The sequence below is a fragment of the Telmatherina bonti genome (assembly GCF_933228915.1).
Source record: "Telmatherina bonti genome assembly, chromosome: 20".
Lineage (NCBI taxonomy): Eukaryota > Metazoa > Chordata > Actinopteri > Atheriniformes > Telmatherinidae > Telmatherina > Telmatherina bonti.
Window position 1 is genome coordinate 12,841,572 of NC_136618.1, and position 26,528 is coordinate 12,868,099.

At 37.8% G+C, this 26,528-nt stretch overlaps 1 protein-coding gene across 4 annotated transcripts in view; it reads left to right on the forward strand.

Moving 5' to 3' along the window:
- The window catches only part of ctnnd2a (catenin (cadherin-associated protein), delta 2a), a gene marked incomplete at both ends in the record, with an annotated part of 230,044 nt that overhangs the window by 54,109 nt on the left and 149,407 nt on the right, over positions 1–26,528 (forward strand). For all 4 annotated transcript variants that reach the window (XM_079259472.1, XM_079259473.1, XM_079259474.1 and 1 more), the window contains one exon: positions 1,104–1,216. In XM_079259472.1, the coding sequence (XP_079115598.1) occupies positions 1,104–1,216 (113 nt within the window). The remainder of the gene's footprint in view (positions 1–1,103; positions 1,217–26,528) is intronic.

A 26,528-nucleotide genomic window follows, 5' to 3' on the forward strand; every position in this document is an offset into this window, starting at 1 on the left:
TTCACCTGCTGATCTCGATGGCTGGATGGAAAATCATTGCAAGAGGCCTAAAACACTGTAGACTTTGTATTTACATATGTTAACTCTGAAACATCTACCCTCCGGTTTAAAATCAACTTTGCTCATACTGTAGATCAATTACTCAAAAAGAGTTACCTGAGAAATAAGATGCCAAATAAGACTTTTCAATCTTTTTTTATGTAGTTAGATAGATAGATAGAGTGATAGGTAGGTCCCTGCTTTAGACAGTTCTTAACCCAGTTTTAGAAGCAGTCAGCACCTCCTTTTGATACCTCTGTTTGATGCATGCCAATAATTTGACCCATTTTAAACAAACTAACATCTTTTCCACAAACACATGCCTTTATACACAGTTGTTTAAGAAATGAGAAGACACTAGCATCATCTGGGGTTAAATACCTCGTTACCACCTGAAAGATAATTGCTCATGCAGTGATTATTCAATAGGACATTTGTACCTTTCTGCTCCAGGTGTCTTTAGTTTTGGCCAGGGTGGATGAATGGATAAACAGATAATTTGTCTTGTGAGGAACTTTTCTTATAGTTATAAAAGCCATCAGAGATAACATAAATATAAGAACAAAAATAAAATAAAAGTAAACATTTGAACACAAAATAAACTGAGTATGTACAAAAAGAACAGCAAAATCAAGGCTTAGTTCAATTCTTTGGTTCTAAATGTCTTTTTTTATGTACGTATTGCAATATTTTCTCTCAAATCTCTGACTTTGTCAATCACTTGAAGTCCAGTTAACTTGTAATCAGGACAGGGTTCCTGATTTTAGATATAAGAAAGTGCAAGTTGGCATGAGACATAATGTCAAGAGGTCTTTGAAACTGATTGAATTTTAGAGATTTGTCTTTTCATTACTGATGTCCTATAGTTTTCTGGTTTCTTTTTCTTTCTCTGTGCATGTAGAGGAGTTGCAGGTTGTTACAGAACATTATCACAGCAGCATGCGAGCAACTGTTTGTGCTCATTATATTTGCGATACACTCTTAATTTAGGACATCATTCTTTCTCCTCTCTTTCAGTAAGATGGTTGACTTCTTCTTTTTTTTTTTGTTGTTGTTGATTTTAGGAGCTTCAGTTTGAACGTCTGACCAGAGAACTTGAAGCTGAACGTCAGATTGTTGCCACCCAGTTGGAGAGATGCAAGCTGGGATCAGAGGCAGGCAGCATGAGCAGCATCAGGTAAGATAGAAAAAAAAATGCTGTGTGTGTTTTGTGTGTGTGGTAGTGTCAAGCAATCAGGTAATGCACTATCCCCATTTTGTATGCGACATGATCTTGTGTTGCTGTATTCTTAAATACTATCTGGTAAAACCGAATATACATATACTTTTAGAGTTTGGCGATCATAATTTCATTTAATTATTTTAAATATTTAGTATTTTAAGAGGTCTGTATAGGTGTTTTGAGCCACTGTATAATATGAGTGCACCATTGTGCACCTACTTAACACATGTTGCAACCCAATCTAATACAGTCAGAGGCCGTTTTTGGCTATGGGCAAAGTGGACAAGTGCACAAGGTGCAATCTGTGTACAGGTGCACAAGGGAAAGGAGGAGGGCAAAAACAAAAAACAAAAAAATCTATTAGCACCAAACTATCACCCTCATATCAGCATGACACTGAAAAAAATAGTGCACACCCTTATGGCTTAGATGTAAATTACCACGTAAAATCTTTAACATTTGGAAATCCATTCAGAAAGGATAATGTTGATGAACCTATTAAGCCCAGCCACAAGGCCCTTTAAAATACCACTCTAATTATAAGTCTGACCTTTATGTGGCCAAAATTATTTTAGAAGTTGAGTTCTTAGCACAAAGGAGAAAATAAATGATCGGGTGATGGATGAGGCAGAGAAGATGTATAAAGCTACTATAATTTATTTTACACCAGTTTCTCAAATGCAAAGCTCGGTATGCCAGTCTGCTTTAACTAGATGACAATCCTTATGTGCTCTTAATTAAGCAGGTTTTGCTCCTCTGTAATTAAAACTTCTGGATAAAAATAACGTTTGGTGGAACGTTGTAATAAATCATGCAATTATTTTGGGGTTGTGGATATGTGTATGTCTGTATGTTTAGTAAGTTTTGCTGTCATAGTAAAGAAGCTAGTTCGTATAAATTCAGCATGCTTCTTACTCCCTCAGGCAGCTTATTGCATAAATGCAAAGCCCTTGAGGTGGGGGCAGAGTTTACTTGGGAAAAATATATATTTTTGAACTTTTTAATTCATCAAGTTTGCTCTATTTGTCCCTGCTTAGTAGAAAGAAACTTCTGAGCCTTTGATGTTACATTATTTCTTAAAATACTTTAACAGTCATTTGACTTGAACCAGCAAGAAATGGGAACATTTAGGTTTATTGAAAACTTAGATCTGCTTAGATCCAAATTCCAAAGTCAAATCACAGATGTCCATCTGGGACCCGCAAGGGTTTGGGTTGCAGATCAGGGGCCCATAGGGGATTGTCCCCACTTTCCATGATAGTCTCACCTGTGTTTGCCCATATGGGTTTTGATTAGGGACTGACTGGATTTCAGTTGGGGCACAACATGGTACACAGGACCCCTGTAGGTCCTATATCTCAGCCAGCAGGTCCATTTGGAGCACATAAGAGTTAAATTTGGGCTATGTGGTTACTGAGTGGGTATGGGTTAGAACTGGACCAACCCACCAGTCCCATGTGGTTTCAGTCATATTTGTCCCACATTTGAATTCCATGTGGACTGGCTGTACGAGCCTCATAAGGCAAGGGGTGTCAAACTCCAGTCCTTGAGGGCCAATATCTGGTTGGTTTTGTTGTTTCCCTCTACAAACACACTTGATTCAAATAAAAAATTTCCAGTAACTTCTTGTCAACCAATTTATGAATTTCAGTCAGGTGTGTTGGAGCAATGAGACAACAAAAAGCGGCCTTTGAGGACTGGAGTTTGACACCTGTGCCATAAGGGATGAATGTGGGCATAGGGAGCCCACGTGGACTGACTAAATGGACCCTGGAGGGGGTAGTCAAGTTCCCAGGCGTGGTGGACAAGATAGCAGGGCAAGCAGGCAAGCAGAGCAGCTGGAAATAACTCTTGGGTTGGTGGAGTGGATCCAGGCAAGGCGAGGCAACGCTGCGTAGATAGCAGGAGCAAAAGCATTAGTTAAATAACTCTTCGAGAATACTGAGAATCTCAAGGAGTCGGATTTACCACGGGTACTGTGAGATAATCTGGCGGAGACTGGAGCTCTTGCAGGTACTTAAATAGCAGTGCCAGATAAGCAGCAGGTGTGTTCCATTAGCACTCCAGACTCCGCCCTGAGCCACCAGGAAACCTGCTTAGCCCCACCTAAAAATCCAGAAGAAGAAAAAACAACACTGCCAGGAGAAGCCCACGACACCAACCATGCAAAGGGCTGTAGGATGTGGGCAGCTACTTAAACCTAATGGTCAAAATTACCCAAGAGAAACACAACCCAAGAGAACCACCACTGTCCTGGTGACTTCGAGGACACTGCACACTCTAGGTTTCATTCCTACAGATTAATCCATCTAGCCAATCACTGAGGAGGAATATGAAGACCCACATTGATAAAGACGTGCATAAAAGTGGGCTTGCCCTAGCTGTCAAGGATTTAGCTGACATGGATGCATTGTGTGAAGGGGGAGGCATAGCTGTGACAATATCATATCAGTAATCTCTGGTAAAAGATTATGAAAATACCATCTAATCAAGTACTAACTATTTTTACACCTTAAACCCAGAAGAATCTCACTTTAACCACTGTATTTGTAAGTATAAGTGATTAGTCAAGTCTGAAATCATTCCGAGAGACAGCAGTACCATTTCTTACTCACGTCAGCATAGATATTCATTTTTCTTTTCATCAGGCTCGGAACGATACACAGCAGCTAAATATAAAAGATAGATCGTCCCCCAGAACAAGACCCTGTTCTAATAAAGCATAACTTTTAAGTCAAGAAATACAAATAAAATAACCAAATTAGGATGAAAAAGGGGAAATCCTTTAAAGACAGACAAATGGGGTCTCTGAACTTGAAAGTGAACTTAAACACATTTTGTACCCTGTAGACTTGTGTGAATTTATTCCAATGTGTGAGCATTACGGGGTTTGTGTTGTACATGCTTGGAGCAAGTGCTGTTTGTTTTTTGTGCGTCTGTGTGTATTTTTGGCAGCTGCTGGAGTCTGCGTGTCCTTAGTTCTGTTCCGCTCAATAAAGCAATTCAGGCATCTCCATGGACTCCTCCTCAGACCTGAGGACCCTAAAAAATGCCTGACTGTGGTGCAGGAACCCAAGGCAATACTAACTAACATCTGTTCACACTGTGAACTGTTGGCATGCGACACAACAATTTACAGGAACGGGGCACAGACTGGCACACATACACAGCCACATGCAAGCACACAGGAAACAGCATGCAGGGTCTAATCTATCATTTTTCTAATATTAGTGGTAAGCGGCAACCAGAGGGGGAGCTTTGCCTCATGCCGTCTTTTCTGCTTGAATGGCTGTGCAGCTTAGACCTTTAGCACTTTCCAAAGGAATATCACAAATTTTCTGCTTGAAATATTTTAATTAGCATCACTTTGGAATATTTTTTCCAGAATATATTTCTTTATAAAGGATTGTCAATAATGCATAACTGAATAAGAAACTTTCTAATAAACCTTTACACTTTGTACTGTACAAAGTACATCCGTTCAATTGCTTGTCCACACATATACAGTGGTGATCGAAAGTTTGGGCACCCCTGGTAAAAATTTATTTTAATGTGCAAATAAGGAGCTTTAAAAAGATGGAAAATTTCAAATAGGCATCAAATTACAGTTTAGACATTCTTATAACATGTAAAAAAAAAGTTACATCTTATTTAAACCTTCAAAATAACAAAACAAAAGATGGCGTCTGTAAAAGTTTGGGCACCCTGCAGAGTTAGTACCTTGTACGCCCCCAGTTTAACAACAGAGACCTGAAAGTGTCCTGGATTGTTTACAGTTAGTGTCTGGAAAGACCAGGTGATGTCAATCTCAAAGGGTTTAAATGCTCAGACTCATCTGACCTTGCCTCAACAATCAGCACCATGGGTTCCTCTAAGCAGCTGTCAAGAACACTGAAATGGAAAATAGTGGATGCTCACAAAGCAGAAGGGTGTAAGAAAATAGCAAAGTGTTTTCAGATGCTAATATCCTCTGTTCTGAATGTAATCATGAAATGGCAGTCATTGGGAACAGTGGAAGTTAAAGCAAAATCTGGAAGACCAAGAAAAATATCAGACAGAACAGCTCGAAAGATTGTAAGAAAAGCAAGTCAAAACTCAAGTTTGACTGCACAATCCCTCCTGGAAGATCTGGCTGATACTGGAGTCGTGGTGCACTTTTCCACTATAAAGAGGTACTTGTACAAATAGGGCCTTCATGGAAGAGTCATCAGAAGGAAACTTCTTTTACGTCCTTATCACAAAAATCAGCATTTGAAGTTTGCAAAGGAACATATAGACAAGCCTGATGCATTTTGGAAACAAGTTCTGTGGATTGATGAGGTTAAGATTGAACTTTTAGGCCCACAATTTAATGAAAAGAACCTCTATCCAACTGTTAAGCATGGGGGTGGATCAATCATGCTTTGGGGTTGTATTGCAACCAGTGGCACAGGGAACGTCACAAGTAGAAGAAAAAAATGGATTCAATGGGATTTGAGCAAATTGTGGATGCTAACCTAATGTCATCTGTGAAAAAGCTGCAGTTAAAGAGAGGATGGCTTCTACAAATGGATAATGATCCTAAAAAGAACCTCAAAATCCAGGGTGGATTACATCAAGAGGCATAAACTGAAGGTTTTGCCATGGCCATAATTGAAAGTCTATGAATAGACCTTAAAAGAGCAGTGCGTCACAGATGGCCCAGAAATCTCGAAGATCTGGAAGACTTTTGCAAGAAAGAATGGGTGAAGATACCTCAAACAAGATTTGAAAGACTATTGGCTGGCTATAAAAAGTGTTTACAAGCTGTCATACTTTCCAAAGGGGGGAGTAGAAGGTACTAACTATGCAGGGTGTCCAAACTTTTGCAGAGACCATTTTTTGTTTTCTGTTATTTTAAAAGTTAAAATGATGGAAATGAGATCAAACTTTTTTTGACATGTCATAAGAATGTCTAATCTGTAATTTGACGCCTTTTGGAGATGTTCCATCTTTTTTTAGCTTCTTTTTGGCACATTAAAATAAATTTTTACCAGGGGTGCCCAAACTTTGGAGCCCCACTGTAGCTAATCAGCCAAACACATGGCAACAAATGAGTGCATGTAGGCATGTGGATGGTCAAGATGACATGCTAAGGTTCAAACCAAGCATCAGAATGGGGATGAAGGGAGATTCAGGTAACTTTGAATGCGGCATAATTGTTGGTGCCAAACACTGGCCTGAGATTTCAGAAACTAGTGATTCACTGCGAAATCTCTAGGATTTACAGGAAATAATTAGAAAAGCAAAAATGTCAATAGACCAGCAGGTGTCTACATGATGAAGCATTGTTGCGTTCTGAGTAGAATGGGTGGACTGGTGTGAGATGATAGAAACAGAAGAACACTAAATTAAATAAGTGTTCATTCAAACAAAGATGTGCAGAGTACAGTCTTTGAATGCACAACATGTCAAATGTTGAAGCAGATGGGCTACAGCAGCAGAAAGCCACACTGGATGCCATTGTCAGCTAAGAACAGCAAACTGAGGTTATAAATTCACAGTTAAAAAATAGAGAATAGAAAAATGTTGCATGATCTGATGAGTCTCAATTTATAGCTGCCACATTTGGATGATACAATTTTGGTGTAAACAGAAATGTATGGTTCCAACCTCTCTTGAATCAATGGATTGGGAACACTTTAGGCCGCTTAAGACCAAATGAACATGGTTCAAATGCCTTCCTGAAAAGTTGTTGCTGACCATGTTCATCCCTTTATTATCAAAGCATATCCATCTTCTAGTGGCCATGCTCAGCAGTGATATCACACAATCTCACAAAGCTCAAATAATAAACAGATTTCTTGAACATGACAATGTCATCTGTGCACCAATGGCCTTTAAAGCCACCAAGATCTCAAGCCAATAAAACACCTTTATCATGTGGTGGAATCAGAAATTGATCATCAATGTGCTGTTGACATATCTGCAGCGTCTGTGTGAAGCCATCACGTCAATATGAAGCAAGATTACTAAGGAATCTTTACCTTGGCAAATATATGCTATGCGGAATTAAAGCAGTTCCAAAACCAAAAGCAGCGCCAACCAAGTACTTGCACTGTGCTGGTGAGTCTGTATTATGTTACAACCCTGGCTCAGCTTAACAAGATTAAATGTCAGAAATGATTAAGGAAAATTTTATTAATAATTAATTAACTAACAACAACTACAACAACAACAAAAAGGCAAAAAAAAAAAAACCCAAAACACATATGACAAGATAAAAATTCAAAATACACAAAGCACAATGCTAGAGCTATAAACTGTTACTAATTGTAACTATCACAAAGTTCTGGGTCCAACTAAGACTTTTCACAAGTATAACTATTTACACAGGTCAAACCCCAAATTGGCCCACCTGAGGCTTTTCACAAGCATTCATGGAGGGATTTTATTTATTTATTTTACTTATTCTTCACCTGCCTCACTGCGGTGCTTCGCAGCTCAATGAGCAATAAGGCCAGTGTAGAATATCTTGACATATTCAGATCATTTAAGGTCCCCCAGCTCCTGTGTGCCTTGCAGTGACATTGCAGGGCATTCTGGGAGACATTATTGGTTCATTAAAATACTGTTCACGATGAAGCTGGCTATTCAGCTAATTGTAACTTGAGGCTGCCGTTTACTAAGGCCATGCATGAGATGTCATGTAACTTCATGAATTCACTGGCTAAGTTAGATTATTTTGCTGTCATATTCCAGTGGCTGCGAGCTGAAATAGCACCAGCTTGATGCCTTGTGGCTAGTATTATGGAGTATTTATGTGTACATGATATGATACAGAATGAGCTCTGGATGTTTGTCATGCCTGCCATATATTTAAGGACAGATAACTCAGTGTGATAGAGATCAACGAAAACCATTGTAAAGCTTTACCATTACAGATGAAAGTTTCTGATTAGCAATTGTTTAAAAGCAAAAGGGGCACGCTACATCGGAGGATTAAAAGTTAAGGTAAGCAGCCCCTCACTTGGTTTGTAGCATGAAATGAAAGATTTGCAAAACAAATGTGAGTAGCATGTATGTTTTGGGATGCTAAATGGTATTAATCATGGAGGTTTGTGCAGAGAAATGTGTCATTGTTGGTGGCTGTGAGAAAGCAGTGCAGAATGATTGAGGCCAGGGGAGGAAAAAAGGGAGGAGAAGAAAAAATGGCTGATAGATACGTTTCATTACACCGGTGTGTCCATGGAAAAGGCTAATCAATTTATGGTTTTCATTTTTCCCTGTTTTTTTCTGCCTGTGTTTTTCTTCTTCTCATTGTCTCACTTTATCATACATTCAGCTTTCTCTTTTTCTACACTTTCATCTCTGTTCACTCATCATTTTTATGTTTATTAAATACTTATCAAGCAGAATGTCGGTAACAGGAGTTTATGTAGTTGTGCAGAATAATTACCTCATGTTAGTGCTGATGGGGATCTGTTGACCAGATGTTCCCTCTGGCCATGGATCCTGATGTCATGTATTTATGGTGCTTAAGGGTCAAATCGTGTAGATTGTCTGTTTTATAAACTGTCAGATACTTGCCACAGTATGTATCCTGTTGACATGTATTTATGATGCTGTCATTTTGCCAGTTTATAATGATCATGGGTTGAAAGCATATGGATTAAGTGGATTTGGTAAAATGACAGATTCATGCTTCTGGTGTCTCTGGATGTTCGTCTTCTCATGCTGTTAAAAGTTAAAAAGAAAAATAAAAGCTGTTGCACACTTCAATTTCTATCACTCCAACATTGGTAGGCTCTTGTGGGGATGCCACCACTGTGATGACTGTATATCCTTTCATATCTGAGATCACATGGCAAAGTTTTCTAACTGGTTCATCCGCTGAGTAAATCACTTTTTTATGCTTGAACGACACATAAAGCAGTGATTGGTGGCTTGCAAACAGAGAACACATTCCATCAAAGAAAGGAGGAGTGGAAGGACCCGACTGGAGTTGAGTAAAACAGCAGCCAATGTGAAAATAAAACTTTGACAACTTTTCAAAAATCTTTGAGAATCATGTTGAAGATGTTCTACTTTCATCATGTTTTATGATCAAGATGGGGATTTTTTTTTCCCAACCGGACCTGTTGCACTCAGTACCTTCATCCTTCCAGCTGCCCACCTTCTATTTCTCTAGGATACATTGCAGAGTCTGTACGTGTCTGTTGCACTCGGGCCCCTGTTCTCCCAGAGTACCTGAAATGGGTATTTGCTTGGTTTGAAAAGTTGCTTCAATAAGACTATACCAGCTTCATGCCATCACCTTTCTTGTCCTGAATTACAGCACCACTACTGTCAACAATTACATTAATATATTGTTGTACCAGGCAGGACATTAACACTTTGCAAATGTGTGTGTGCCCACACCACATTATTGGCCACAGTAGGTACCATAACTGCCTACTTACACCCTTACTCAGCTAAAATCTTCATGTCTTTATCAGCACATCTAGTCCAAAGTTAAAGTGACTAGTGGTGGTATTAGATGACTCTAAATATGCTTTGGTAGCACGAGAAAGACAACATGGAATAAAGTAAAAGATGGCCTCCACAGCTCAAACAGCTGAATAATAAACTGCCATTACACAGATGTACTCACAGTTAATATTGTTGTTGCTTGTTCTCTGCTGTTTACAAGCTGTGATGTATTGTTGATGAGCCGGTGTGTATCAGACATGTTGAAGTAATACAAAGAGACAAATGGAGAAGGGGGAAAAAAGTGTTTGTGTGTGAATGACAAACAGAGCAAGAGGGAGGAGGGTGAGGTGTAAAGTTCATATCCTGAGGCAGTAACAGCTTTCTGATTGTGTTGTTCAGTCTTACACATCTGCCCAAAGACCCATTGGGTAGGTCAGAAAGAGGTAAAGTCAGATTGTTCAACAGTGTGTGTGCATGTGTGTGTGAGTCAAGTAAAAAAAGAGAATTGAGAGAAATGGAACAAAAAACTGAGTCACCACACACACATATGCACACTCGCCTTACACCGTATCAGTGCCCAGTCGCAGAGTATGTATGGGACTATTTATTCTAATCAAGCTGTGACATTTAGTTCCACCAGCGGGGACCAGCTTCTGTTTGTTTTCTTGTTTTTTTTTAAAAATTTTTTGTACATATGAACACACCCACACATATGCACATATTTTCTTTCTCTCTTCCCAAGATGTTTCCCAGGGGTATCACACCAGACTTTAAAGCTGCTCTAACCTTTGAAGACACTTTGACAATTCGGGGTCCGTCTTCATCTCTTATTGAGTTCATCACATCCAATCACGAAAGATGGACACAATGGCTATGTAAGAAATATTTTGGGGCAAAATTAGCTAGTTCATGATGGTATGATTGTTTTTGTTTATTTTCTCTCTCTCCCTGCAAATTAATGCATAAATTCCCAAAGACTGTGCAAAATGGAGGATAAAATTTCCTCCATTTTTGATTCATTACATGCAATGATTTAATTATTTTATTATTTTATATATAATCTTGTAAATTCAGTTAAATAAAAAATACAACATTCGTGCACCTTTGCAGGTTGTTGTCTTTAAAACATTTACTAAATTTGATGTAACATCACATATTGGGGGGGAAAAAAAGTGTCCTCAAATGCCTTTTAAAAACTCTTCCACTTTGAGACACAACAGTCCACCATCAAAACAACCTATCTAGGATTAACCTATGTATAAACTGAAGTAATGTTTAACTGATAAAGATGGCAGCTGAGGTCTAGATTAAGGAATACAGCAATATTAGGAGTATTTTAATCATTATGATATTGTAAAAGTTGTGGAACATTTTAGAATCCTGATAGTATTGTTAGGATTTTAACTTCTAACCAGCAAATAAATACATTTACCTAAGCTGTTTATGTTTAGGTTGTTTATATAAGTAACTTTACCATATAGCTCATATTAGAACTAGAGGACTGGCATGATCTTTTTGTGTATATGCTACAATTAAATACTGAATCCAAAGTTGGAGGAATGCTAAAGTAATTATAGTTAATTTGGCTGAATGTAAAAGTCATTTCACACTTTATTGAAATCTGCCTGAGACATTCATGTAAAAATGATTCAATGATCAGGTTCATGCTGTCTGCTGTTTTGAATGTGTGCACAATAAGTCACTGAGTTGCAACATACAGTGAATAATTCCCCCCCTGCACCAAAATGGTGGAGTGAGCAATTGAACAATTGTTGCAGGTGTCAATTAATTCCATCTGAGAATTAGCATGTACCTTTATGTTTCATTTGAGACCTCTGTCCAGTGCTGTATGGCCTTGGTATATTTCTGTTGTTTCTGAACTCCATTGTATCACAGTTGAAATGTTTTTTAAATTCATGTTTAATTAAATTTCTTGGTCAGGTTCATCACATGCAGACAGCTTTTAAACTTCATTCTGTGATTGTGGTTTTATATCTTTTTATTTTTCCTCCTCTTTTTCTGTTTCTGACCACCATCCTGTTTTTGCCATGACTAAAATACTATCCAATTACATTCCTTTATCTCACCATACCTCACTCTCTTCTCCGGCGTTGGGTGATAATAGAGGGATCCATCACACCATTAGCTTCGGGCAGTTTTATAAGCTCAGCAAAATGCTGCATAGAGGGAACTGAAATTATAGGCTGCTGCATTATACCTTAAAATACGCCTTGTGTTTGGGCTCGTGTGTGTCTGTGCGAGTGATGATGATACTGCAAGTCATGCACCCCCCACCCCCAATGACTGATGATGCATTTCCAAGAGAAGAGGAAAAATGATGGCAGGTGAAACATCTCTCACAGCCTTGTCGCCTTCACTGTCTATCTTTTCCCTGCCTCCTTCTGTGTTGTTTCAACTCTACCACCATCTATTTGTCTTTTACCCCTAAATTATGTCCAGGCTTTTCCCACTTTTCTATGTATGGAGGAAGTCCTACTGTGAGGCAGACCTACTCGTAGCAGAGTTGCCATTTCAATGAGCATTGTTCAGTCGATGGCACAAAAAAAAAAAAAAAAAAAAAAAAAAAAAAGGATGTTTCATTGATGCTTTGAACTGACTGAAAATGACAGTTGTCACTGCAATGTGAACAGGGAAGTCAGAGGTCACAAGCAGCTGAGAAATCACACTCTGAGTTTTAGGATTAGGAATTGATTATTGCTCAGGGACATTGAAGTGCAGCCAATGTATACTGCGTATACTAGAAGCTTAAATCTTGCTTGTCCACTCAGTGACTGATCTCTTGAAGTAGTCAGTATTTTTCTTTAGCCTCGAGCTTTAGAATAAAAACTGAAGCCGAATGACGTCTACTTACATTTGAATCTATTTTTTTGGTTTTTTTGGTCATCTTTAGTCTTTTAGTTACATTTGGATTTACTGATTTTATTTTCTCCTTTACCTTTTTCTGTAAGTACAAGGGAGAGATGACCATGCGTCCTCTTCATGAAAACACATTATCATGCCTTCTGCACAGGCTGCAATACTGATACTGCTGAGGATCATAGAATCAAATAGAAAATACTGTATGAGTGTTTTTTTTTTCTTTTGAGTGTGAGAAAGAGAAAACACTGCACTTTGCAGAAGCTGGATAAAATGTGGACCATTTATTACCTGTAGCTGTGATAATAACTATCAGCTCATATGAATTTAATTACAGATTACAATGTGTGGGGAAATACAAATAACCCATTCAATATTAAAGAGTTTAAGGTGTCAGTGAACAGTTGACAAGTATTAAAATGGAATGGATCCTTGGCTGTGGCTTTAGGTTGTCATTCAGCTTTGTTTGATTTGGAGGGCCATGCTTGTAATGGAATTGATACGTTGATGCTTTTATCTTTAGGGTATATACATGAGTTGAATTGAAGTCTAAGACATTAACCCTTCAGGATGGCACTTTCAACTGCACTGCCATTATCCCCAGTGTTGTGCTGTCAGTGTGCCGGCGCAAACTGCAATTTTTTTTTTTATTTAATTCATCAAAATAATTGCTGAAGTCCCACCCCTACCACAAAACTTTGGCTATTGATCTACACTGATAATGTGCAATTTAGGGATTGAAGTCTCAGGGTCCAATTAATGACAGCTGATTGATGTTATTAGCTAATATTTGTCTAATACGGAAAGAAGTATTAATATCTTGTATAGCACTGCTGCTCTGGCTACACTGATCGCAACAAGTCTAGACCATTCAAGACCACCTTTAGTCTAAAGGGCGTTCCTTTGCAAAGATCAGTGTGACAGGAAGATCGGTTGGAAAGGAGTTAATGACTGTTTGTTGGACTCAGAGGACCAGTGTCAACATTATAAAGCAATTATGTTTTAACTGGTTTAGGAGATGCACAGGGTTCATGATCAGGAGCTCAGAGTGCCGGTAGGTAATTGTCATAAGATTATGCATAAATGTGTTGTGAGGAACCAGGTATACAGTATTTTGTAGCTGTGGGGTAGTAATATTTGGAGCCAAGGCAGATAATGATTGAGCCAGAGTCTGGAGGCGAGCAGGCACAGGGGATGATGGGTAAAGATCAGTTAGATGGCAGGGAGAACTGAGGGATATCAGCTTGCAGAGATTAAACAAGGTAATGACTGATGAAGGGGTAAAGCGTAAAGAGTTAACTGTGTCCAAGAAGAGCAAACAGAGGTCAAATATGTTAAACTCAGGTATGTCCAGTAGCCAGAGCAGACAGAAATCAACGATCGAGATCAAAATAGCACTCCAAGAATGAGAGTGAGTCCAGGGTTAGAGGCAGGTTATACACAGGACAACAGTTTTGACAAGCAGTCAGCATCCAAAAATTCTTGGTAAAGAACATCGACAGGTCAGAGATCTATAATAACAAGGGGAGGCAGAGGCAGAGTTCAGGTCGAGCACAGGGCAGTTCAGATCTGAGCAGATCAAAATTCAGGTACAGACTGAAAGCTGGAGTTGTTTGCTGACAATCTGGCAAAGGACACTCCTGCTCTAAAGAGAGAGGGTTCATGTGTGGCTGATATCTGTCGACAGAGCGCTAGAGAAGTAACAGGAAACATGACCAAATAAGGCATGGACCAGAGCGACAGACTGGAAACTGCAACAGGTGTTGCTTCAAGACAACTTTGACTAATATCAGTTTTAAAATGTCTACCATGGTTTTAATTAGAATACTGTTGCTAACAGGAGGGCTAAATATGTGCCACTGAGCTCCATGAGACCACTGTAGTAGTGAGATGTTGTTGCTTACTGCTGAGCTGCAGACTTGAAAGTGCACTCCAAGTACAAAATGATCCATTATACATGAGGGAAACAAGGGTATGTTGCATTTCAAATTATCCTTTTACAGAGATTTAATGTTGTAAGATGACCGGATAAGCTTGTAAGTACCAGCACTTCAAGTGGGTTTTGTAATTAACAGCACAGACAGACACTGAGCTTATAGCTACAGACGTCAACTTCAAAATCATCACCACTGAAACAATAAAGAGTCATTACTCTCAGCAGGATACCACCTCAGATCACTCAGGCACTCTTATACAGAGTCTATGGCGCATGACTAGTAGAGAGAGGATTTTTTTCCATCATTATTGTGTTATGGTGAACAGTTTTACATACAATCAAGTAGTCTGCTTGAGTTAAATCAAGGTGTTCAGATGCGAGCTGTTATTGGTAATGGTATAATGTTAATGGTAAAAAAATAAATAAATAATAAAAAACATAGCAGTGGTAGTATCATAATTTGGGCCTGTTTTTCACCCCTTCCTGACAAGGCTAGCGTTCCGTATTTGATAGCTCAATAAATTGCGACCAATAGATTCGAAAGGTAAATGTCATACACGCTGCTCATGAGGTGAAATAAAAGGGAAAGTGGTCATAAATTAAATCAATGACCCTAAGGGCAAGTTCACACTTCTACCATTTGGTCCGCTTCCTCAGATAGCAGGATTTGTTTGGTGCAGTATGAACTCCAACCTCACTCTGATGCGGACCAACGACACAGAGCCGGTCTAGGTTCACTTGCAAATGGACTATCTATGCCAAAAAAGAAAGTGATAAGACAACAGCAATGAAGCATCTAGAACAGTGTTTCTCATAACCAGGCTCGCAAGCTGCATGCGGCTCACTGACTCTTGACTTGCAGCTCATAAAGCAGACACTGGCTTTCTGAAAATGCTATCTAAACATGCCATCATGATCCTCAACGGTGCAATTCTCTCCACAAACAAGAGGTGCAGGCTGCAAACAAAAACTTTGCTATCCTTTGACGGCTGAACTTTAATGGTCCTAACTGACCCCAGAGTTGCCAGTTTGGGCTGATTTCAGCTGCACCAAACTCCACCAAAGAGCTGCTCTGCTGGTAGCTCTGTATACATATTAAAAAAGAAACACCCACATTCCTGAGGCATTGTTGTATTTTCACCATATACTGTTGCATAAGAATGCCACACTCTGTAATATTTAGGATAATGATTGCTTGCTAAGATGCTGATTGTTACTGATTTGGCAACGTAGCAGGATACGTAGTGTGGCTTTTCTTTTTTTCTTTTTTTTGAAAAAGTGACTCCTCCTATCTTAGTATATTGAGTGCAGGTCTTGTTGAATTAACAGTGAGGATCAATGAGATAGAAGAAGAAAAAGGTAAGCAGAGTATTGTTTGGGAGGAAAAGCAACATCAACAGCATACAATGAAAAAAATGAATATGTTTTGCACACCACAGTAAAATTAGGAGCCCCAAGACCATTCCTACATGGGTCCCACACACACCTGAACCTGATGAGATGACCAAACTCAACCCCTTAATTTCTCCTATTAACTTCTGAACTTCCTGTTGATGTTAAACGCATGACCTGACCTGCATGGTAACACATTAAGTAGCTAATTCTAAATTCATCCCCGACACACTTGTCATGTCCACAAAAATAACATAAGAAAAAAGGAGAAAGGGGGGAAATAAACTGAACCACCCAGTAGCTAAATAAATACCCACCTGCATCTGCACTGAAATATCTATGGGACATGAACCACTGCAAGAGTCTGCTACAGACTGCATCTTTTAGCTGCACTGTGTACACTTTAACTGTAGTGAAGAAGCCTGCAGAAGCAGAAAGATCTCCTCTTTTAGTCCTGACCAGTCAAGGAACACAGTTTTCCTATTCCTGCTTTTTCATAATGAATCAGTGTTTGTTTGGGGGAGCATTGTCTGCAAGCGAGTAGTTATTTCATACGTGGTGTTGTCAGTTTGAACACAAACCAATCAGACAAAGTCCTCCAGACTATTGAAAACCCCCTTAAACACAGAAATCATTACAGTTCACACAGTCCACATACAGATTTACATACACCTTGGTCTCTAATACTGGATCATTTCATCTGGTTACTAATATTTGAGATATATTTATACAAAAATATGTGAAGAAATATTTTAAATGTAAACACATATTTAAGTTGTATTCATTTAAAGAAAATTTAATCTAAAATCAAAAACCTGTAAGTACTGTTTTATAATAATGATGATAATAAATCTTTCTTGCTAATTATTTCATTTGCTTTGAAATTATGTGTTTTTGCCAAACAATGGCTATTTGCATTTGCTTGTTCCTGAAGGTGTCAGCAGCTGGTGACTCCATGTCAGCAGCAAGGAGACAGAGGCCTTCGGGGCCAACAGCAGTGGTGTGATGAGTGAGCACCCGTGTCTGTGTGTCTCCTCATGCTGAGGGGAATTCAGGGCATTTGGTTCATTAAACATGCAAATGCAAGCTTATCTTCCTCCAACACCAGATAGTGGCGAGAATAGATAAGAACCAGCCAATCTGTGCCAGAAAGGCAGACTGGGTTAGAAAAACAAAGTGGGTTGTGGAAAAAAGAGACGTTGAAACATAACACAAAGAGACAAGACAGTGTGGTGAAAGACCAGTGTTAAGCTTACCGTGTTAAGTGAAAGCTTATCAAAAAATAATGTGTAAAGTAATATCTCCCAAGAGATCATATAACAGAAAAAGCAGTTATTTGGACATGTTTTTTTTTTTTTTTTTTTTTTTTTTTTTTTTGATAGCCATGGCTGCCCCCTTTATTTCTTTCTTTGTGCTTTTTACTTGTAACATATTCACCACGCAGCTCTGATCACATAGTGTCCTATAGTGTAAATTGAAAGGATGTTGCCCTCTCTGCTGTTTTAGCCATTTCTAAATGAGAATAATGGTCAAGAGGAACAGTGTAACTAAGTCAAAACAATGTGATGAGTTTTCTACTGAGTGGCTGTGGGGGAATTTGTTGCATTCCTATTTGCTGATGTACTTACTGTAGCCTAGTTAGCCAGAGATCATTTGTTTTCATGCTTGTCCATGCTCTCAGTGCCGTTGTTTATTTGTGATCGGTGCTTAAGGGTCTCTAGTCTGTACTGAAGTTACCAAAAACTCATTACATAAAACTTTTCTGTGTGTATCATTTGATGTGGTTCCCCCTTTGGCTTTAATAATTATTATTCTGAGAGATGGTATGTGTCACTGAAAGCACTTCTATACATTTAAATACATGATATGATCTTATATGCTCTCTTTTGCTCCATGGTGCTTTTTCAACTGGAATGTTTGGGGGGGATGTGTTTCACTTGCACTGTTGTAATGAACAACCCAAAGTTAGGACACAAACATACAGATCCAGTGAATAAGATCAATCCATATTGCTGGAAAAACTAGAGGTGATTGCAGATCAGGATTGTTCTATATTATAGTCATTTTGCAGATACTTTTGACATATGTGATAAATGATCAGTTAACTAAACATGCATGTCTTGTGGGTGTGAGGAAGTCCGAGTATCTGGAGAGAACTCGGACATACAGAAGAGAAAACTCCTCACAGAAAGGCTCAAACCAGCAACCTTCTTGCTGTGAGGCAGCAGTGCTAACCACTACCCCACCATGCTGCCCTTTGATAAGTGAAGGCAGGAAAGCTGAGGGAAGATGGAAAAAAGCTGAGGAACGAGTTGAGTGAGCGGAGGGCAAGATTGGGGGCTAATGAGGCAGGTCTTAGTGGAGCATTAAGGTTGCAAATATGACTGTTTGGATGGTAAACTGGTGGGTTGTGAAGCAGGCAACAGCCTGAGGAACTAATCCACCTCTGGCTGTGACAGTTGTCAGCTCCATCAGCCATGACCAATGACGCAGCAACTCCTATCAGATATATCCAATTCTGTAATGGTCAGATATGTGGGGTTGGCTCAGGCTGCACGCGTAGCGACACACCGATGTCACAATAATGACCTAAAAGTATCATTTATCCCGAAACGTCTAGAAAGAAAACATAAAGGAGGAGACATATTAGATAAAAAGAAGGGCTAAGTTACAGAAAAAAGAGGAAATAAACATAAAAAATAATTAGTTCTACTGAACATGTCCAAGCTAAACATATATCATATAAAGTTTGTGCTAGCATGATTACTGAGCCAGCTGCAAGCCCGTCCTATTTGTGTTTTACAGTTTTGTCTTAAAAAAACAACAAAAAAACAACCATTGGTCAGCAACACTTCCTTGGTGAAACTTGCATAAGTGACGGTGAGTGAAGTTTCTTTAACTTGATATAAGATCATCACTTTATTATTAACTTATAAATTATTATACATTATTCAACATAAGAATGAACAAATCATGATTTTTAAGACAACCAAAATCATCCTCACAAATTTTAAATGGTAAATAACCAAGAAGTAGTGGATCCGAAGCAGAAAAGTATTTATTTGTAAAAAAAAGTCCAAAAATCGACATGAGCTCAAATGCTTAGCCATGTGAGGAAGGCTTTTAGTTTTCACGCAGGGAAATAGAACGATCTGGCAAGCAGCGGAAGGAACAAATGGATTGAAATATTGCTGGGTTACTAAGTAAATTGATGGCAGGTGTGTGGGTTGATGAATAATCATGACACAAGGAAGATGTGAGAGGCGACATGTTTACAACACACACACACACCTACAAGCAGAGGGAGAAGAATGGAATATAATGGGAGCAAAGACACAAAGGATTCACAGTCGTTTTTGGCTGAGAATTGGATGAGAGGCTTTTTCTCTGTTAGGTTGTACCTAGTGTTTGTGATGGGTGGATTTGTCATTGTTTCTATAAGGATATGTGTGTTTTTGATTCATGTGAAGGGGAAAATGTTTCAATTTAACAGGATTAAACAGTGATGCAATACACATTTATCAACACGCAGGTAATTTAAAGACAGATAGTAATGGATATATGTATGATCAAAAAGGCTTTAGATGTACATTTTGGCAAAATAAATTTTCTCGATTCATATTCATTTGATACAAGTAATTATAATGGCACTATAATAAATTGATCCAATTGGCCATGTTAAAATGAAAGTTTTAATTAGTCTTTAAATCAGAATAAAAGTTGAATCTGCTTTAAACTAATGAAAAATGACCATGTAAACACCTAATTCCAAATAAAAAAGACAATTAGGCGTTATGCTTAATTTCAAAGTAAGAAGCTGGTTTATTTGCATTTTAAATCTGAACTGATTAATTCCTCTTTAATGTAAACATTAATTCCGCACTCGGTTGATTCCGATCGTTCTGCGCATGCTCGTTACCTTGTCCCGTCCCGATGACAAGCAAATTCCTGGAGTTGTTTTGCCTCCCGTCTTCCAGTCCATTTTGCTTCTCCTTCCCAGCTGCTGAGAAAAAGTGAAGAAGTATGCTCGTGTCGAACCGGGGCTTTGAAATTATAATCAAAATAATGGCGAAACTGGTACTTATTATGTAGTTTTCCATGTTAGGACTGAAACAACAAGCAGGAAGCAAACATTATTTCCTGTAGATGTCAGAACGTCACTCCCTGTCCAGTCAGAACCCTTCCTAACCCACCGATCTAAAGCAGAATTAACTAAGGATGTGTTTCTTTGTAAACCCCAATTCATAATTATTATTTCCACGTAAACCTCAAGGACAATACTGCTATTCAGAATTATTTATTTCCAAATGATTAAATCTGAAAGAAAACATCATGTAACCGCACCCGATGTATGTTGAATTCTATGATTTATTGTGTTTATTACCACTGTGTACTGTTTAAGTTTCATTGTAATGGAATTTAATGTGTATTACTGCATTTTTAGTGCTGTGAAAGTTTTACAGTGTCATTGATAAGGAGGTTTTGGACTAGATAAGTGCCCAACTTCTTCCAAAATCCTTTTTGAACTTCAGAAGCTTGTTTTGTTTGTTGTAACCAATATTTTTTCTTTTTAAAAGTCCTTTTTTACTTAGAAAAAAATTATAAACAAAAAAAACAAACAAAAAAAAAACAAAACGTGAGGCTGAACAAACATGAAGTCAGGATCGAGAGAAATTTCCCCGAAGAAACCGACACATATTGCATGTGTGAAGAAAGGCAGGGCGAGATCAGGTGGAAATGAAGGGGAGCTAATGTAATGTCAAGGGCGCGTTTGTGGAAAAATGGACAATAATGAACATGCAAGAATGAATGTGCACATGATTGCTAACAGGCAGGTTATAGAAACTATTTTATTTATTTTTTTTTTTTTTGATGTGTTTTTTCAAAGAGTTTCTCCCTGAGAGAATTATGAGTTTCACATCTGTAGCTGTGTGGGTGTATGTGTGTGTAAAAGAAAGGGAAACTAAAAGAAACAAAAGAGGAAAGGAGCATCTGAGTGAGCTTTTTTTTTACTCTGGAGGCATCATACCCTGAGGCCAAAGAAATAAATGCCTGGAGCAATGTAAGGAGTAGATTTCACACTTGTCGAGCGAGGGCTATGTGGGCACTTGGTTGTGTGTATGCAAAATTACAAAATAATCTGGGGAATTTACCTCACACATAAGATTCTTCCCGATCAACAAAAAGACAATGTTTTCCGACTCCAAGGCTTCATTCTATATAGTTATTTCTAGTCATGTGTGTGAACAAAAGCTTTAGGAGTGTTAAAGCAAACAAGCTGGATTCATCGATGTAGTGATGAACTGATGCATGCATAGTACAGTGCTATGCTTCACGGAGCATCATATCCCAACAAATACTTTCCAAAGACTCCATGGATGATTTAGATGAACACGGTGAAAGAAGCGGTTTTATTTCTGTTAGGTCAGAGGTTGGATCTGGAGCAGTTTTCTCGAACCATAACGAAATGCCATGATTGACCTTTTGATTGTGAATTTTATCACCTCCTCTGGATGCTCCCACATCGATTTGTTTTTGCATCTTAACCCAGTGAGTCAGATAATGTCCTTTATGGTGAGAATCATTTGATGCCACAAAACGGTCTAAACCCAGTAGGATTCTTGAGGGGACTCGGTTTTTAGTTTAGAGCTTGCTGAACAATGTTCTGGGAAAGATTCAAGTGTACATTCAATATGCAAATGTGTTGTTGCCATCTTTTGTCTCTTTACATATTACCATTTAACATCAGATTTGAATGAGGAGAGGCTAACATTTAGTCGTTTTCATTAGTCCGTGCTGTTCGTTACATAATCTGTCAGTTCAAATTAATGACACCGGCTGGAAAATTGTTTTTCTTCATTAACCCATCCTAGCTATACCAGGAGAAGTACGCTGCTATACAATGGAACCCGGGGAGCAGCTGGGGGTCAAGGGACTTGCTCAGGGCCCACAGTTGATTTTTTTCTTACTAAATTTAGAGAAGGCACTTTTAATTAATAAGAACCTGCATGACATACATGATTCTGAGATATTTAGCATCATTTTAAGGTGGAAACTTTGCTCTAAATCTTTTGAAACACAATCTCATTTTTCTATTCTTCCCCTTAATGGATACTAGACACTATACAATCTGGACATATCACATGGTAATTGGTAAATTTCCCCCCAAAAAAGGCATTTTTTTTATTTTTCATTTTGTTGAAAGGAGGAATAAAAACCTCCATATTAATAAAAAACAACAACAACAACAAAAAAAAAGACTTCACATTTTTCCATGGCCTGGGCTTTATGGGTTAAAGCATGTGGAACAAATGGAACTTCTTATTACCACACCAGCTTTATTTATAAAGTATTTTCACACGACAGCTGAAACAAAGTCCTGTTCATCTGTGAATGTAAATCACAAGACGTAAAACAAATAAAACAATAAAATATAACTACAACACAAGAAAAGACAAAGTCCTGTTATTAAAAAACAGGAGATAAATAAAATCAATGTAATAGGTTTGGAAACCAATGAGTAAAAGTGGATTTTAAGATCAATTTTAAAAGTGGAAAATACTTGTCCTATGAAGCACACATGGACTAAATACTGCAGCATGTTTTATTAAGCAGATCAAATCACAAAATAATGAGAACTTTAATATGTGGAGATGTTCACTGCAGGATCGAAATTTGGCATACCGGTGCTGCAAATCAGCAACGCAATTTCCAGTTTTAATCCAGCATCCTCTCTTCTGTTCCACTGCCCTGCAAGAGAAGTCATATTGATTGTTCTCAGGGACCACTATTATCACAGCAACCTTTATTATTTTCTCATTGTTTTAATGTCAGGAATTTGCTATATATATAGAGAGAGAAAAACCTGTCTGTAGGCTTAGGCTAGTAAGGTAAAGTATGAAGGCACATATGCAAGTGTGTAGGATTTTCCTTACTTAGAAAATGTTGCATGAAAGTGAGATGTGGATTGATTAGATTTGACTGTGCAGCCATGGTGACAACAAAACAACAAAATGCTAATTTAGCAACACTTAATATGCTGTTTAACAAGCTTTCATCTTCTTTTCATGGTTTAGTTTATTATTTCTTCCAAGCATGGAGAAAAACACCCTTTTTTTCTTGCATTAAACTCTTCTATCATTTTCTAAATCTAAAAAGGTTCCTGTTGCAGAATGAATCTTAAGCGAGTTAAGTAACAATAGCTATTTACTTTCCTATGGTAGATCATTATTATTCCAGTTAACAATCAATGCTTGACTCATATTTCTGTGTTTTATCAGCATGTGAACAAATGCTGACTTTTGAACTTGTCTTTTAAATATTTACAGCGTGGTGCAAAATTATGAGTTTAGAAACTTAAACATTTGCAAGTGAAAAATACTTTGTTCGAACCAGATGGTCTTTGTGTGGGTGTGGGTGTGTGTGTGAGGGAGAAAGAGAGCGAGAGCCATTTGCCATCCTAATGTGGTGATATATTGTGATAGCTGGACCAGCCAGCTCCTCTCCCACTGGTTAATTAAAACCTCAACTCCTGGGAGCCACTACGTGTCATATTGCATCATTTTCATCAATCAGTCACATGCATGCATGCATCCCTTCCCACAAAATGAATGTATGCATTCATGTGGGATATGTGAAGGTTCATGTCACCTTACGCAACCACACACACACACACCTACACCATGTCCTTTTGTTTAATAGAGCTCGGGTGTTATTCATTTTCACTTCAAAGGGGCCATGTCACTCTCTTGTGGAACATTAGCTGCCTATAGAAAGCTATTTAAAGGCATGTGAAACTGATCAGTAATATATCACATTATAGTTTTCAGCCATGTCTTGAGTGTTCATGGAAATGAAGAGAAAATGAGAATGGTTTGAAGACTTAAAAAAAAAGAAAAAACAGAAAAATCTGTTGCGCTGTGAGTTATTCACTTCCAGCCTTCTTGAAATGACTTCTTCTGAAAAATGGCCTTTGAGTGTACTTATTGGATTAAAACAGAAAAAAAATTAAAACCTCCACAACACAATTTTTTGTTCAGAGGGTAATACCTCTAAGGATCTACCTAACCATGAAATCACAATGTTGATCTTGAGTGCATCTATGCCGTTTGTGTCATATTATGGGTATTAATGCATTTCATACTATTTGATTGTCTGCAGGAGATGACAATACTTGTACAGAACTCCATAACAAGCAGTTAGGGAGATCCTTTTTAGTTGAATCTGGAGTTGGAGTTCTTGCTGTGAGGCTACAGTACTAACCACTAAATACATATATTATAGATAAAAATGTTAAGTGTCTAAAAGGATATTACAAAAATAACATGTCAAAAGAAAGTGACACTTACTTTTCTTTCTGTATACAATCTATTGTTTAAACACTTTATATATTCACACAATCAGAAATCTCAAACCACCCGACCACACACGCTGCCATCAACAGTTTTTACATATAGCCTATCAATCCCCTGTGATATGAGGTCAAACTGTTTTTGAATCCGAGCCAGCAACAGAGTTGACAAATTATGACTGCTGTTGCAGCCAGATGTTTCCACATTTTACCTCTTTAATCTGTTAGTCCCAGGAGGTATGCCAGATAATCAGCTCCATTATCATTGTGTGGATATTCTGATTGGAACTGACAGTGCAAAGAGATTTTTTTTTATTTTTCAAAGAAACATTAGAAACGGCATTTTGTGTGGAAATAGAGCTTATTATTTTCAAAGTATTTTGTATAGAAACATCAATAAAATGGTTTAATACAGTATGAACACTTGTTTTGTGTATTTAAGTTATAAGTGTCTATTAAACTATGATTGAGGTTCTCAATTCTAATTTGAGATATCATAAATGAGGCATCAGAAAGAAAACTTGGTATATAATACAATGAACTTATGGCTGTTTTCTATGAATCATTTCCTATAAGGCAACTGAATCTTTGAAAACAGTCATTCCTATGGCTCCCAAAGACTTTCTTACAACTTGGAGCTTCTCTTTTTGTCTACTTTAGCAATTATAATGGTTTGTGCATTGGTGAGAACTTGTATTTTCTTGTTTTTATGGAAGCCCCATCAATTTTTGTACTTGATGGGAATCATTCGGGGTGGGAAAATTGAATAGGAAAATCAAATATTGGGATTTTCTTGCTTCTTGATCTTTTTACTTGTCGTCTTGGGTATTATAAGAATAGAATGATGGTCTGGCTTATTGTGTTGCTTTTTCCGAATTGACATCAAGAAAAATGACGAGCAAAAAAAGTTTTGGACATTTTTTTTTGTTTTCAGTCTACAAAAATCAGCAATATCAAAGAATTGTGAGAATCACAATTTAAATTGATTCGGCACCCAAAAAATCAGAATCAAATCAAATTGGGACAAAAGCATATCATCACAGCACTGGGAATGTCAGCAATTCCTCACGCGTCATTGGCCACATGGGGTGTACATAAAAATTAAGCACTGTTTGCGCCCTCATGGATCATTTGGCTCTCCTCAGCAGGTGTTGGCGCCTAAAAAAAGAAAATAAGAAAAACTTGCTAATTCACTTAAAGATCTCTAGAATTTGAATTTTAACCCACATTTGACAAATTGGCTGTTGTTAATTTAGAGTCATACTTTAATGGAAGACAAAGTACCATAAGAAATTATATCTGTTGTAGAGAAACAAAGTTTATATGAAACAAGTAAACTTGTGAGGGGAATTTAAAAAAAAAAAAAAAAAAAACCTGATGACACCCTGCAAAAACACAAATTTTCACTTAAGCTGCACTTCGGGCTAAAAGAGGAACAGCCCAGTTTCTCTTCACACAAACATGCCAATTGACTGCAGTGTCTCACATAGAGGCTCTGAAACCTAGAGCAACAGCACAGACAAGAAATAAACGTAAAAATAAACTTGTAATTATCTCATTGACATCAACTGTGTTTAAAAACACAAACATTTTGTATTGTCCCTGGGCTGGGAGATGTTGGTAGTTACAAGGCAGGATATGAAAACATTTAACTTGCACTGATGATATAAACACTAATGGAGGGAATAAGGAAGCATTTAAAGGGCTTTTTGTACCCAGTACGACTGCATTTTAAAAGCTCTGTTTGTGGTGTACAAGCAGATGTCTCCTTGATCACCACATGGCCAACACCACAACGTGTCAAAAACTAGGATGAACAAACTTTTATAACCCAACTTTTTAATTATTACTTGCAAAGAAAATGTTAAAATATTTAAGTTAAATAATACCAATGTGTGGAAAAAAGTCTTGTCCTTCAATGAAAACTGTATTCATTTTCCTTTTTTGTTTGTAGCTTCTGTATTATATATTGTATTTATTATTATTATTATTATTATTATTATTATTATTATTATTATCATCATCATATTATATTATATTGTATTATATTAAACAATTAACCCAAAGTGAAATTTGTACTTCTTGGTGTCTGCAGCAAAACTTTTAATACCCAGTTATATTGCATGTCCAAACATTCCCGCTACAGTGTGCCTTGTTAGTAAAAATATTCCACAATCCCTGTGTGTGTGGTTAGCACAATTGCACAGGGCACACTCTGTCAGGCCACCATCCCTAGTGAATTATGCATGGAGGTATGTTGTCATTAACTCTTTCAGTGCTAA